This window comes from Trachymyrmex septentrionalis, unplaced genomic scaffold, assembly GCF_001594115.1.
Source record: "Trachymyrmex septentrionalis isolate Tsep2-gDNA-1 unplaced genomic scaffold, Tsep1.0 scaffold29, whole genome shotgun sequence".
Classification (NCBI taxonomy): Eukaryota; Metazoa; Arthropoda; class Insecta; order Hymenoptera; family Formicidae; genus Trachymyrmex; species Trachymyrmex septentrionalis.
The window spans coordinates 2493365-2508261 of record NW_017305451.1 but is presented as its reverse complement, the minus strand read 5'-3'; the positions used below and the strand labels follow the sequence as shown (position 1 = coordinate 2508261).

Genomic DNA, 14897 nt, shown 5'->3' with positions numbered 1-14897 from the left:
CTTCCTGCAGAAGATACGAAAGATAGATATCAGCTAACGGGAAACGTCAATACGTATGTGTGCAACCGTGGCTGAATTAAATAGGAAAAAAAAAAAAAAAGAAAAGAGAACTGTATAAAATATTTACTTATGATCTCGGAAAATTATTTTCCAAGTAGTAAAACGCTTTTTATCGACCAACCTTATTAGCAATTTCGAATTATCTGTGTATTCCCGTGTGCGAAGGGTACTGAAAAGTTTAATGCGGTTTACTTAAGCACGGAGCTACGAAGTTTGAAGCCCCGCATCGCCGGCTGCAATCGATACGATGCCAGCCGTGTCTTTTGGACTTCGTGACGCGAAATCGATTTGCGGCGGCGCGCTATCAGATAAGCGTCCCACGTAACGTACTTGTAATCTACGGTTCAGGCCACTCGTAATATCTGCGGTCACCCAGTTACGTTGTCATTGATGCACCGCGGCTAGGGACAAATTGTTGCTCGTTAGATAGCGACCGGTTGAAAAATTTATCGGCCGTTTTTCATCCGAACGCGATATCGGTGTCACGACGGAGCTATGTAAATCGTGAATCGGCTGTGTGTGTCTGCTGACAGGTAGCAGGCACGAGGTCGCGGAATAGGACAAATATTCTGCGTTATTATAGCCCCGCTGTCGTTTAAACATGCCATCAAGCTTCTGGGTAGAAGTGTTACACACGCTATCGTGCCGTTTCTTCTTTTATTAACTGCGCGCGTCTTCGGCCGCGCGTTGCGCGCCGCTATTTATATATTTCTCCACCGCGATTCTCTAAGCTATAAAATGGATCGAGAATAAACTGATTTAAATCAGAGTCCAGACGTGTAAAAGCAAACTGTGGAAAACGGAAAATAAATATGAGACGCCAAACAAAGCATAAATTTCGTCTGTCTACCTCCGCCATCCCCAACCCCTCTGTTTTTCTTCGGGAGGAACGATAAAAACATATCCCGAAGTGTGGTGTATACCTGCATATATTAGAAGTATTTGGCGAACGAACGTGTCGCGTAAATAGAGAGCTAGGCGTAAGGGATGCATTCTGGGATTCTGCTAGATCCACCGTAATTCTAATCCGCGTAGCAACAGGGCGGCGTATTTAAACGCGCGCGTATATACACGCGGTATTTCGCACAGGAAGGTATAATATTATACGGCGGGGATTTTTGCGGGAGTCCCATCTGCGCAGCGCGCACCGCACAGAGAGAAACAGGACTGGTAAGTCATTCCTTAAGGCAAAGGCGACGTCAGACGATGCCCCCGACTCGGCAAACATTCGCCGAGTCGTGACAAATGCCGTGTCGAGGCGCGAGCTCGACGAGTCTCTAATTGGAGGTGACAATGCGACAAAAATTCACGTACAACGCGCTCGCATTCATCAAATGTTTGGTAAAGGAGATCGTCCGGCAGTCACACGTTAAATGCAGGCGGAGAGTCTGTCTCGCAAAACCAGACCGACCGACCGACCGACCGACGCAACTTTCTCGACACATTGTAGAGGCAGACAGTCGCGAAGGAGGCGAAGGTAAACGTCACGAGGCATGCCGCGGTGAATCGCCTTATTGCGGAACGCACACATGCACACACATGGAGGGGGGTGGGGGGGGAAGGGTGCTCAACTTGGGGATTCACAACTCAGCAACTTGACTCCGTTTTCTCTTTGTTTATTCGCGACTAGATTATGGTCGCGCGCGTCAGCAGCGAGAAGCGAGATCATTCGAGCGAAAGGCGGGAGGAAGAAATAGTAGTATAAATCGGCAAATTGTAAAATCGTGATCGTCCTTAAGTTTCAACTGTCCCCAGATTGAGTATCTCTCCTCTACTACTAAGGAGAAGGCAAACAGGAAAGCAGCGAGACCAGTAAGCGTCCATCTGTTCCCAGGCGCGACTTACCAGCATAAGCAAGGCTCGCGCTGACTTTTCCTTCAGCACGGACGCAATCTCGTCGGTGTAATGAGTCTCGTCCACGCCGTATCGCTCCTTGAAGTTGTCCAGAGTATGCAGCTTGCCCTGCCAAATCGCGTACTCGGGCGGTAACCTCGGCACGAAGAGGATCGAGGCACCGGTGTTCACGTCGATAGCGCCGTAACAGCCTGGCTCCTCCACGCCGAAGCACCATTGAAAGAACGACTCCTGATAAAGAGAACAAAATAAAGCTATATAGTATATACGAGCTGCGAAAGAGTACGGAAGTTGCAATAGCAATGCTGAATAATAGATGGACTCTACGGAAGAAGGACGTCGCGTAATAATAGCGGCGCAATATCATCTCTTTAAATAACTAACTCTAGAAATAGTCATACAACAGCATGACAGTGTACAATTACCGTCTAATGTAACAAACACTTTCGACCGTACGTACACACACAGATGTCGCAAATAGAAAATTATAAAACGTAAATAAAAAGCCGGTAAACGATAAGAACGGAATAATGAAGAATGAAAAAGATTCGTGTGCGAGTAAATGTTTTTCTTTCATTGCAAAATCGATAACCGCTTGCGTAATCGAGGTGAAGAACGGTGAACCGACGAGACGGGGGAAACGCGTCTGCCAGCGGCGATATTTACGATTATTTCCACGCGTTCCCGTTTCTCGGAGATGGGTTCCTTTCTCGAAATCGAATGTCGCGGTACTTATTCCTCCCCGACTTCTTCCTCGCGCAAATAGGTCGTCACGCGATATTACGTGAGAAATCGATGCTGCCTCGAACGGCGCACGCCGAGTATTCCGACCGTGTTTGAGAAGATACGTTGATATATCGGCAGGGCCACGTCATCGAGTCGATGCTCAGGTCCCAGTCGTCGTCGAGCTCCGGTCGTCAACGAGAGATTTTTCTCGACTTCGAATAGACGACTCGTTTCACAATCGTGCGAAGAGAGACGTCCTAGAGCCAGTCAGTCTCTCCTTTAAGGATACGGATCGCCGACTACGACGAACGGAATTTCTCTTTGCTTTCAAGCATAGTCGAGTCTTTTGTGTTTCCATCTTCTTTTCTTGTCTTGAACGCGATAAAAATACTGCAGCAGATTCTCCGTGGCGATCTCACGCCCGGTCGGGTCTTGAATTCCCTCGGAGGCTTCGAAAAAGCTTGTACAGGAAACAGGATCATGCGAGTGTGTCCGCGCCGGCTTCCCCTTCGCCCGTGATGGCCGAAGCGGAAATGCCGTTCTTAGTTTCCACTGTTCGGTGCCGTTTTTATCAGCCGAACCGCCGAGGTCGCATCGCTCAAAGGCGTCTTAAAAAAGATCTTCCCATCTTTTTGTATTAAAATTCTCGATCCTTCTGGGATATATGCAGGTCAGGAGAGTGGATCAAAACATTTTTTTGTCAACGATAATAAAATAATTAACTATTATTACTATTGCAGATTAAAAAAAAAGAAGAAGAAAAAGAAATAAACAACATTATAGCCTGCGGTCGACACCACACACAACTAAAAGTAACATAATTAATGTTATTTCACACTCAATGACGCAACAATGTAATTTACGTAACACCGCGTTCAACAATATAAATATAATACAGCATCATGTATTACATTACATTTATTTAATTTTTAAGCGTAATTATAACATTGATGTTAATCTTTTAGTTTGTGTTGACTGGATATATTAATTCTAGAATCATTAAAATAATATGTTTCCTCTTTTTATTTTCATTAATCCTTTGTGACTCATGTTTATATTGTACAAGCAGGCCGAGTCTACGCTGGTTTCAATCAATTCGTTGATAAAAATAATATTTTAGTCCTACTTTCAGGAGTGTATGAGAAAAGTATGGATGGATGAGTGAGGTAGGAACAGGTAGGAACAGGTAGGAACAATGTAAACCAAGTCCCATTCGCTGGCTTTGTAAATGTGTGTGTGCTGAAGAGAATAAAATTCTTCTTCTTCTTTTACATTACTACAATACTTTAGAATCTGAATGGTATTTTTACTTACAAATAAGTTTTCTCTAAATGAAATTTCACACACAATCAGTATTAGTGGACTGTTGAAAATAATCGAAGGAATAATCCAGGACTAAAAAGAAAGAGGTGTATATGGGGAAGGAAAGAGAGAGAGAGAGAGAGAAAAGAAACACGGCAGGTGCAGTTGCGAAGAGAACGGATCTACTGTATATACTTGATGCAACAATATCGCGTCTTTAGCGACATTGGCGGAGGCAGCATCGCCGCCGCCGTTGCCATCGTCGCCGTGGCGAGTTCCGAAAAATCCGGCAGATCGGAATTCCAAGGGTGAAGCGATGAGAAATGAGCCGAGCGAGCCCGTGCGAGTCGTAACGCGTTGCGCCTTGTTGTGTTTGGGTTCAAGAGCTGGGCCATCTCACTCTCTCCGTCTCCTGGTCACTCTCGGGCTCTCATTTCCGTCCGATGTCGAGAGAAAGAGACGGGAAACGGAGATGGGGGAATAAGAGAGCGAGAGAGCATCTTGAGAACGATCAGCCATCAGGTCAACGTGCTCTCGGCAGAGCCAGCAGGTATTATCTTAAAGAAGTTCTGTGTATATATAGATATATACAGCAGCACGATAGAGCGTGTATCTCGCAAAACACACTGACAGGGATAATATCTATTACTTTGCCGCAGCTGTTTTATATAATAAAGCGCGTTAACGAACGATTTTTTATATAGACTTTCTTCGCGAATCTTTCTCGCCTACCTTGTATGAAATGTTTCTAAAAAATCAAAATAATTTCTCTCTCTCTCTCTCTCTCTCTCTCTTTTCACAAGTGTATAATTTTTAAAAATTATACTATTTTATTAATTTATTGAATTATTTCAGAACCATTATCGTTATTGTCGCTAATTTGCGAGGAGCAGCGCGTGTGGCAGCGCGGACAGCCGCAGCTTCTCAAGAACACATTGAGAACTACGTCGACGGCAGATTAACGCACAGCTGCATTAAGAAAGAATCCGAAGAAGGCGACGAAAGGGTTCCGTATTGATCGCAACGACATGCGACAATAGCACCGCAATATCGAATTCAGCACGAGTACGTCGTTTTAACTGTCGAGTGAGCGGAGCGAGCGCTGCGCACAAAGAAACGAGTAGCGCACGCTATTCGCCAAATTAGAAACTGGAACACCACCTTGATTGCATGTATGCGGGATGCTCCGCAGAAGCGCCGGATGTACCAGTCGTGAATCCAAACTAATCTCCCATCGACTCTCTTCTCCAGAAATTGTCTGCGAAATCTGCTGTTATCCTACTTTTAATCTTAAATATTCCTAAAGTAAGAACATAAATTACATTAGTATCGATTTCTTAACTCGAAATCGCAAACAATGAAATTAAAAGATCAAAACAGGAGCAATTGATCAGATCTCAAAACTAGTTTATTAAAACATCAAGAAAGGATTAAAACTGGTTATTGATTAATATACAATGCGTGAAAACGACTATACTAAGCCTTCTACGTTCCATATATTGTATATTAATGAATAACTACTTTTAATCCCCTCTTGACGTTTTCATAAACTAGTTTAAGCCCAGATCTATTCAAATGCTCGTGTTTTGACCTTTCTACCAATTTCATCATAAATTACATTTCTCCATTAAGACCGCTGAAACTGATACTTGGAAGTGAATGGATGAAGATATACAATTCTCTCTAAGCTCATAAACTCAGCGCAAACGTCGCTTGAGAGGATTAACAATGACGCAAGCGTAGCACAAATTCGAGCTGCTCCGGGACATCTCGAGATAATGTTCACGCTATAAAGGCCACGGCGCGTTAAAAAAAAAAGGCGTAACCAGCAGAAGTGAAATAGGAATCTTCCAGTCGTGATCGAGTGCTCTTCTTGTGAATTTACTTCGCTCAAGTTCCGTTTTTCTTTCGCGAGTCAACCGCAAAGATATCATCTTCGTTGCGTTTATAATTTCTATTTTTTTCTCCCTCGTATGAAAATTTACCGTACGAATTTACCGTAAAGCATGATCTCGTAGGCGAGCAGTAATTTGGGTCGAATTGTGTAGCCATGTTTAACGCTGAAGTACGCTGAATACAGATAGTGATTATCAATCCGTGATAAAGTACTGAATGCAACATCCATCCGGATTAGAACCGAAACGTAATTACATACTTGGCTAGCTGAACGCCACATAAATTACATGTTGGTTTATGAATGAAGGAATAAGTTATACATGCAAAATAATGAAAAGCGCTGGAAACATTATTTTCAGATGTTAACAATGGCCGTAACCTGAACGAACAAATTCTGAGCAATGTAAGCGGTTAGTACCTGTAAGCACACAAAGATCGCTCGCTGAGCGTCGAGTACAATCGGCTCGAGTTCTACCACATATATTTCACATGGGAACGCAGTCAGAATATATTTTAACATATGCACCTGGCACGCTCAGCAAAAATTTTTCCGCGCTTATATTCTCTCATTAAATAAAACGAGTTTTTAAATGTAGAAAGACGTGAAATGTAAATAAAAGATGAAAATATCGCCCATTTGCCACGACAAAAAATTAGTTCATACGTTTTAATTCATTGAAATTTTATAATTTTAATTTCGAAATGCAATTTCGATGTTAAGCATTGATTGATAAATAAAGCCAATTTTATATTTAAAATTTTTTTTCATCACTTTTCTTCATCTTCTTGCTCTTTTTTTACGAAACGAACTAAAAAAATAACAATCTTTTAACTGCGTCGATGTTGCAGCAAATAAGAGACGTATATAAATAGAAGATATATACGTGTGTATGTTTAAGCAGTTAAATAAGTTTTTAGCGTGTAGCCAAGAAATGGACGGAACAAAATTTTACTTTGTCGCACAGTGAAAAATTCACGGTCAATCGCTAAACAAAGCGCGGCTTTGGAGCACGGACGGATGAACGGAGCGACTGGTATGTTTTTATAGAGAGTGCCGTCCGAACGGTACCTCAGTTCTAGCAAAGCGGGTTTTAAAGGCAATCTGCCAGAGCATTCGTCTGCGCGCCAGGAGCGTGTCTCAACCGGATCATCGCGTCGATTTTCAGTTCGTGCCTTTGATGAGAACGTGTTTTCGGCGATGTAAATGCAGCGGAATTCTATATACCGGAATAGTCCAGCGGAGCTGGGGTTATTCATGCGAGGCGAAAGTTCATAAACTTCCGAACAGAGCTACTCCTGATACAAATCTCTCTGCCCATCTGCTGCATTGTTATCGCCGTATTTGTTACCACGGAAATTAAATTAATCTCAGAAAATGTGAGAGGAAGAAACGCAGGTCACTTTTATTATACACAATAACAGATAGATAAATAAAACAAAGTAGAATATCATATTGAAGGAGAAAATCGTATAGAAACATACTCTTACTTCGTAAGACTTCCACGATTTTTATCATGCGATAAAATACGCCAGATAATAATATTTGGTTTTCGTATGTCGTAAAACCTGATACCAGGCTGTACCAAGCGAGAGTTCCGAAAAAAATTTTATTACAATGAATTACAAACAAGTTAGTGCAAGGCAACGTAAAGCACTTTTTTTTCCTTGATGTTTAATTAATTTTTTATCGTTCGTTTCTTCAACTTCATGTTATTTGTCAATATGGAATAGGCATTCTAAAAAGCACAAAAGTTTTCCTTTGATATAATTATTCGAATGTCAATGTATTTTCGCGCAAAGTTTGAACATGTTAACTAATTCCAGCATATTATAAGTGTGTACATTCATCGTGCCAATCTTATCGATGACTAATTAGCCAACATGCGTTTCGTACCAGTCGTCGCAGTCATGTGATAATAAACAATTCGAGTTCGGCGAATTCAATTCGCAACTGTATTCCTTCGCGCGGTTTTACAATCTCCTTGGCGAAATAAATCTAATTAACTTTCTCACACCGATGGCAACTACTATTAAATACCTTGCAGCGAAGTTCAATTGTCTTTACGGTCGTTACTCCGGCAGAGACGTGCGATAAATAGTCGTAAAAGTCGGACCACGTAATTGCGGTTAAATCTTCGGAATTCCTCCATCAGTCACGATCGTGGACTTTGCTTTTACGCGGTGTTTCTGAGAGATCAGACAAGGAAAAAACAATCTTTTCTTTTTTTTATCGTAGTTCACATTATTTTTTTACAGACAAATTTTTTAATAAAACAAATTTCTCTCAATACTATCGAACTTTGGAATTTTAAATCTGTATTTGAATGCAAAATTAAAATCCAAAATTGTACTGTCTTCGTAAAATAGAAAAAACTTTTTCGCGCTTTTCTAGTCCGAAAAATCTGGATCTTGCACATGTTGGCGTTTTAAAATACCCAAATTAATCTAACAAAGAGCATAATATTTATAATAGCATGTAAGTACGCACCTGTCTAAAAGGCCACTGTATGTCCGTGTCGTTAAAGGGAACCTCCACGCCACCTTGAAGAACGATGAAAGTGCCTGGGATCCACCGGGTTTCATTCGGTTTTGCTTTGAGACGTGAGACGAGTCGTTGGCGATTATCGCAAAAAAGGGACATGGGCACTTTTAAGGTCTCACTTCTCCGCCAAAAGTGAGGTTTTCTGTTGCATCTAAAATTACGACTCTTGGATTAGTAAAATATTATCGAAAAACGATTGCATCGAATCAATTACTATTAATAAAAAAAATAAGAATGTTCCAATTTCGTATATTAAAGCTTTAACGCTACCCTAAATTCCGAGTTATTACTGAAAGTCATAAATAAAAATAAGGCACCGAATATAATCTGATTCTGACGTTACGATACGCTGTTCGCAAATAATTACTTTGCTTCCGATAATATCACTAAAACTTTCTAAAAAGAAAGTAGCCACACGTTTATTGCTCCGTCCATTTAGTTCATCAAATGCCTCTACTTTTACAGCGGCCTTAGAACAGTAATATTTAGGTGACTCATAAGAGTTACATCATGAAAATGATAAAGCACCATCGTGTTCATAGGCCTTAGATAAAAAATTTCAAAGCGAGAATACAAAACAATTGATGCATATAAAATAATAGAATTGACACACAAAGTATTTTACGTACAATTGAATTAATCCTGATGTTGTGCACGTCTTGAGTTCTTTCTTGCGCCGATTTGTCGCGGCTTCGATTTGAATAAATTTCGAACGAAGATGATTCGACATGCGAGAAGATGAAAAAACGCGTAAAACAAAACGGCCGGTGACTGCGCTATTTTTAATTAGCATATTCGTTTAAAAAAAACAACACAACTTCAACAGATAGAATCTAAAACGTTTATTTATCAGCTAGAATTTTTTGAAGGAATATTACTTGTCTTTATTTAAAAATTTTTTATAATTATCTCTATATCATGGAGACTTTTTTTCCAAGAAAAAGATATATCTGAGAATTTTCCCAAGAAAAAGTTATATCGCTATTACTGAATGAGGATCGCGTTTCAGTGATGAAAGAACGAAGGCTCTTCGTGACGTCTGTAATAAGATCGCGCGTTGTAAGACAACATGCTCGATATTTGGCGTCTAGTAATTACACAGTATGAGCATAAATAGAACACTCGAGACGCGACGTGTATTCTCACAAAGGAGCGCGCGCGCGCGCGCGAGAGAGAGAGAGAGAGAGAGAGAGAGAGAGAGAGAGAGAGAGAGAGAGGTGGTTTTGTGCGGCCTCGCGTACACGTATTCGGTTCGTATTTTAAGCCGTGTCATTGGACGACTCGCGTCTCTTGACTGACACAATTCTTGTTCTACTATATATTCCCTCGAGACGAAACGCGTGACGGCGAGCACAGGAAACTTAGAGCGTGCTAACGAGATACACGCGCGATAACACCGGACGCTATACTTAACCCTCTACAACCCTATGGGTAGTCAGCCGCTGTCGCGCGCACGTTTAAGCTTCCCTAAATTCCGCACGTACACTAATTTAACCGCACAGCATCGCGTGCATCACTTTTAATGTCTACTCGAAAATTATATTTAACCTGGCAGTGACGACCAAAGAATAAAAGAGAGTAAAACAGAGAGAGAGAGAGAGAGAGAGCGAAGGAGGAAAAGTCATACGTGTGTACGCAACTATAATGCGTTTACAATTCAATGTTATAATATTGATTTTCCTGGACGCGAATAACGTTGTATGTAAACAAGAGACGTACATTTGCAAATTGTTTAATTATCTTTATCTCTATTAGGAATTTTAATAACCTCGGATATAGATGGAGATAAATAGATACAGCGTTTATTAATTAGTACTCTAGATACAGAAAGTGACTAACTAAAAAAAAAATAATAAAAAAATAAAAATAATAACGAAATAATAATAAACCAAATGACAATAAGTAACGGGCAAAGTGAAATAATAATAATAACAAAATAAGAACAAAAATACAAAAATTGTAAATAAACGAGGGAGAAATAATTTAGTGACATATAAAATAATAAAATGATAAAATAAAATTGTACAGCTGGCAATAAAATAATAAAAATAAAAATAATAATAATGTGTTAATGACAATGATAATTATGAAACAACAATAGACAGAAAGAGAGAGAGAGAGAGAGAGAGAGAGAGAGAGAGAGAGAGAGAATAATTATATATATTAAGTGCTCTGGAATATTCTCCTCTCAAGCGATGAAAACAAAAAGAGAGAGAAACAGAGAAAGAGAAAGAGTTATTACTTGACATTGGACAATACGTTCTGATCGCGAAAGGAGTGAAAACATCACGGATCAGACGTGCAATCAATGTCTTCTATTAGCTTCACGCTGCTGTCAACTTTCGTTGAGTTTACGTACGCAAATGCATTGCTGTCTAATAAAAAATTCCACATAAAAAAGATTCCACGAGTAAAGTATTCTAGACGCAACAATCGCAAGTCCATAAGCGTATATTAATTATTAATTTCGTTCCGTCTGATGGACTGCATAAATGAAATTCGCATCATAATATCGAGCAAAATGCGTTCGATACGAATTTCTTATAGATAGTAAAATAAATACAAGTGAAAAAAATTACACACCAGCTGAATAAGCAGCGCGATAAAGGTCCGTTCCACGAATTATATTATTTTCTGAAATATAACGTCTTAAACCGTTATATGCAAGATAACGTTACGTCATCTTTCCCACTAAAAGGGAAAAATTGACTTTGGTTATCTAATCACAGTGAGCAAAAAGATTATGTCGTTTTCCTTGACGGTGCTTTTTTTTTTAACCACGTTATAATCGTGTATACTCTTATCATGCGACGTGTAAACAGACAAATAACATCATTGTTTATCGACAAAAAGGACAAAACGTGCCAGCTTAATATGTTACATAAAAACGTCAGTACTTAAAAAGAAAAATATGGTAGAAACGTATGGTACGACTCAAAATTTAGGGGCTTGCAAACAACGGCGATAACGACCCGCCGTTTTGTTTGCCGTAAGTGTGATACGACGTACATAATATCACATGACCGCAGCTGCGAAAAAGAAAAAGTTAGATAGTACCTTGAACCTCGTTCTACTCCAGTTACGTCATCGAGAAACAGACTGGAGCAGAAGCAGCAGATTTTCTGCTCCGAAATTTTGGAGCACCGGCAGATATTTAATAATGTACATTGCTAAATTTATAATGTCAAATTATACCCCATTCAAACTAATTTTAATCATCTCTACAGGTCGCCACTGCTCAATGAAATTAACTAACTAAAATAATGATATAATAATTTAATTCAAGAAAATGTATCGTCAAATGTAAGCTCAATGTTTTGATTCAAATTATAAATATATAAATATTTTGATTCATTTAATTTATTATTTACTAAATAATCAAATTAATACGGACAATGTTTACGTTGAAACTAATAGCAAAAATGAATTGATTTACATTTTGACACACATGTAAGTTGAAAATTATTATTTAATTCAAGATTGAATAAATAACTTTAACTCAATGGTATTACCATTGTTTCTTTGATATCTAATAATGTATTTATAATACATGTATTTATTTTACTTTTTTTACAAGCAAATGCAATTTCTCTAGACATTGAGTTACATTGGGACTCATTCTTTCATTCGTCATTTATTGCCCTTAGTTATAATTTATAAAAGAAAAAAAAAACAGCACAAGTAACGTGGAATAAAAACTTTTCCAGTAGTTTGAGAAAATAATTCGATTGAAACTTTGACTCCGCTTTGGAAGCGAAACACGGTGAGTTATTTGAATCGGCGGCCGATCTATAAATAATTCGCAGAAAAGTTAAACGCTGATTTCGCGGAAACCGTTATGTAAAGAATGCAAAAAGAGAGCTGTGTGTATTTTTAAGAGAGACCGCGCTTCTTCCCCCGTCACTCGTGCGAAACGGCCAGCCACGTGTTTAGCATAATTACGGACAATGCAAACGTAAACAACGCGTCATTAAAGTCCGCATGCAAAGTCGGGCAACCTAGAAACCTTCTTAAGACGTGTTTTCTACGAGGAACTCCGTTCTCCGCGAAATAAAGACACGTCACGTCCGTCAACAAGTACAGCTAGCTGTATACAGTACAAGCCACAGGTACGCTCGTCAATTCATATTTTTCTTACGAAAACGGAACGTGTAATAAACAAAAATATAATTAAGGATTGCTCCGTAGCTGTTTTTCTAATACCACCGCTGTAAGGGAAGAATCGATCAACATGAGGAGACCTTCAATTATTCTGACCTACTACATGCAATGTTGTTAGCCGCGAGGCTAACTCTTTGTAAGTCCATCATCGGCCCAACCCATTCGTTATATCTCGTGCGAGTACTGTTATCAGACAGTCCAAGGGTCAACGCGAATCTAACGGAGTGCGGACGTGGCTAACCGCACGCATAACCTCAAAATCCGACCAGGCCAGGTCAGCGGGATCAGGGAGGGAAAGCGAGTTTGACTCGCGGATAAATTGGAAAGAGCGCGAGTCGTGCCAAGTCGTGGACGAGCTCGCAATTCGCGATTTCGCAATTCGATCCGCGACCTATTCGCTCGAGCATTCCGTCGACCGCCCGTGTTGGAAAATCGCCGTAAACGTTCGTTCACGCAGCTTGAGACCGACGATGATTTCGAAAGGAGTTCGATTCCCCGTATCGTAAACACGAGAGAAGAGGATTGCCTTCCAGCAAGGAACACAGACGACGCAGTGTTAACACAATGCATCGTCACATCCTTGTTGTCTGCCAATGTTAAACAAAGATAAAATGATCATCGTGTTATACCGAGTCTCTCGCTGGAAAACATTGGAGATTACTCCGATCCGCCGCAAGTAACGTTCTCAGAGGATCAGGTCTTGGCGAGGTGTAACTCTCGCCGAAGACTTCGCGATTCTGAATATTCCCGAAATGAAAACGCTCGCACGCAATGAAACCCACTTGCGCGAAGGGCAATGACACAGCGGAAACACATGAATCATGATGTGTATGTACGTACGAGTCCGCGCGGCTGCACTCCGCCGCCATATTGCTCGCTTGTAGGTGTTTGTTGCGTGCGCGTCGCTGACTGTCGTCGAGGCCCGGGTAATCGATGCCTCGTAAACGCGTCGCTACTGGAATCGACGGGAGCGGTCCAGGTGGTCACTGCGCCGGGCTACCGTGTTTCCAGTTTCTTTATACGCACCACGGATCGCGAGTATCGGCTTCGTTATCGCGCGCGACGACACAACGACGCGCACATCTGACAGCTCGGTCATGTGGTCGCCCGAACACGTGGTAGCCGACGCCGGCCGAAGACGGCCGATCGCGCCCGAACGCGGCGCGGTCGGCGATGACGTGTGATTTGACGCAATGCTTACCGACAAAACGCTGATCTAGTAAAATATTATTTATACCAATTTTACGAAGATATTCTAGATTACAAAAGTAGAAGATACTTATAGGCTGCATTACACAGGTGCGGTCAAAATAAATGCTATAATGTTTTGAAAGATTTAATTGATCAATTATGGAAGAAACAATTTTATGAACTGCCTAATTAAAGAATGCTTCAAAGCATTTGTAGTGATATAGACCTGTTCTTTTTAGTTTAATTTCTTGGATAGTTTATTCTTTTTTTTTCTTCTTTTTTTTTCTATGTTGCAGAAAAAAAGGGAAAAAATAAATCGAAAAGTTCAGCTAAAAAGAAAAGAACTAATCTTTCTTCGTTAAAGTATACTTGGTTTGGAATAGACGATAATTGAGAGCAATGAATGACGAATAAAAGAACGAGTCCTACTTGCGGAACTCGCAATTAATGTTCAGAGATACTGACATTGTAAAAAAAATGTAAATTAAATAAATAAGTACATTTATGTTGGAAGTAAAACTGAAATGGTAGTGTAAGAAATCTAGGAGAGTACATTTTGTATGTTTTGTTCTAGTCTATCTTGTGATGAAAGTTTATATATAGGGGTTTAAGATACAGTAATAATCAATGTAAGTAGAGTATAGAAGAAAATGGTATGGATAGATGTGCGAATTAAATTTATTTTTATTAAACCTTCTTGGCAATATAAACTGAAGTAAATAAATATTCTAATTCTGTTTTTTTTTATGTTACATTTATGTTACATATCGCTCATTTGCTATAACAATTTCATCATCCCAAAATAGTCATTTTTAAGTTGTTTACAGAAGAAGAGACATCCCCTAATTAAGCAAGCTGTTATTGATTTGCCGTCATTTTTTGACGTCAAAATGATAACAAATAACGTCAGCTTGTCACCTGAAATGTTTCCATTCTTTTTTTGTAAACAACTTAAAAATAACAATTTTTGAGTTAGGTCTCATATATAGTAAAAATAGAATACACTTTAAGAGAACATACTTTTACTCCTCCACAATTCATTATTACGTGCAAACTGCATTTCAAAAATAATATTACAAAATTTTAATTTCAAACCATTCAAACTCATTTTCTGAAAAATTTATTTGTTTTTTTAATTATGTGCATAAAAAATGAATATTGATAT

General features: G+C 39.6%; 1 protein-coding gene across 1 annotated transcript in view; it reads right to left on the bottom strand.

Moving 5' to 3' along the window:
• Nucleotides 1-9212, bottom strand: part of LOC108749400 — an 18267-nt gene extending 9055 nt beyond the window's left edge. The window contains exons 1-3 of the mRNA XM_018488071.1: nucleotides 9010-9212; nucleotides 8327-8531; nucleotides 1906-2145 (exon numbers count right to left, since the gene is read on the bottom strand). Coding sequence (XP_018343573.1) covers nucleotides 1906-2145; nucleotides 8327-8531; nucleotides 9010-9173 — 609 coding nt within the window. The 5' untranslated portion in view covers nucleotides 9174-9212. The remainder of the gene's footprint in view (nucleotides 1-1905; nucleotides 2146-8326; nucleotides 8532-9009) is intronic.
• Between the last annotated feature and the right edge of the window lie 5685 nt (nucleotides 9213-14897).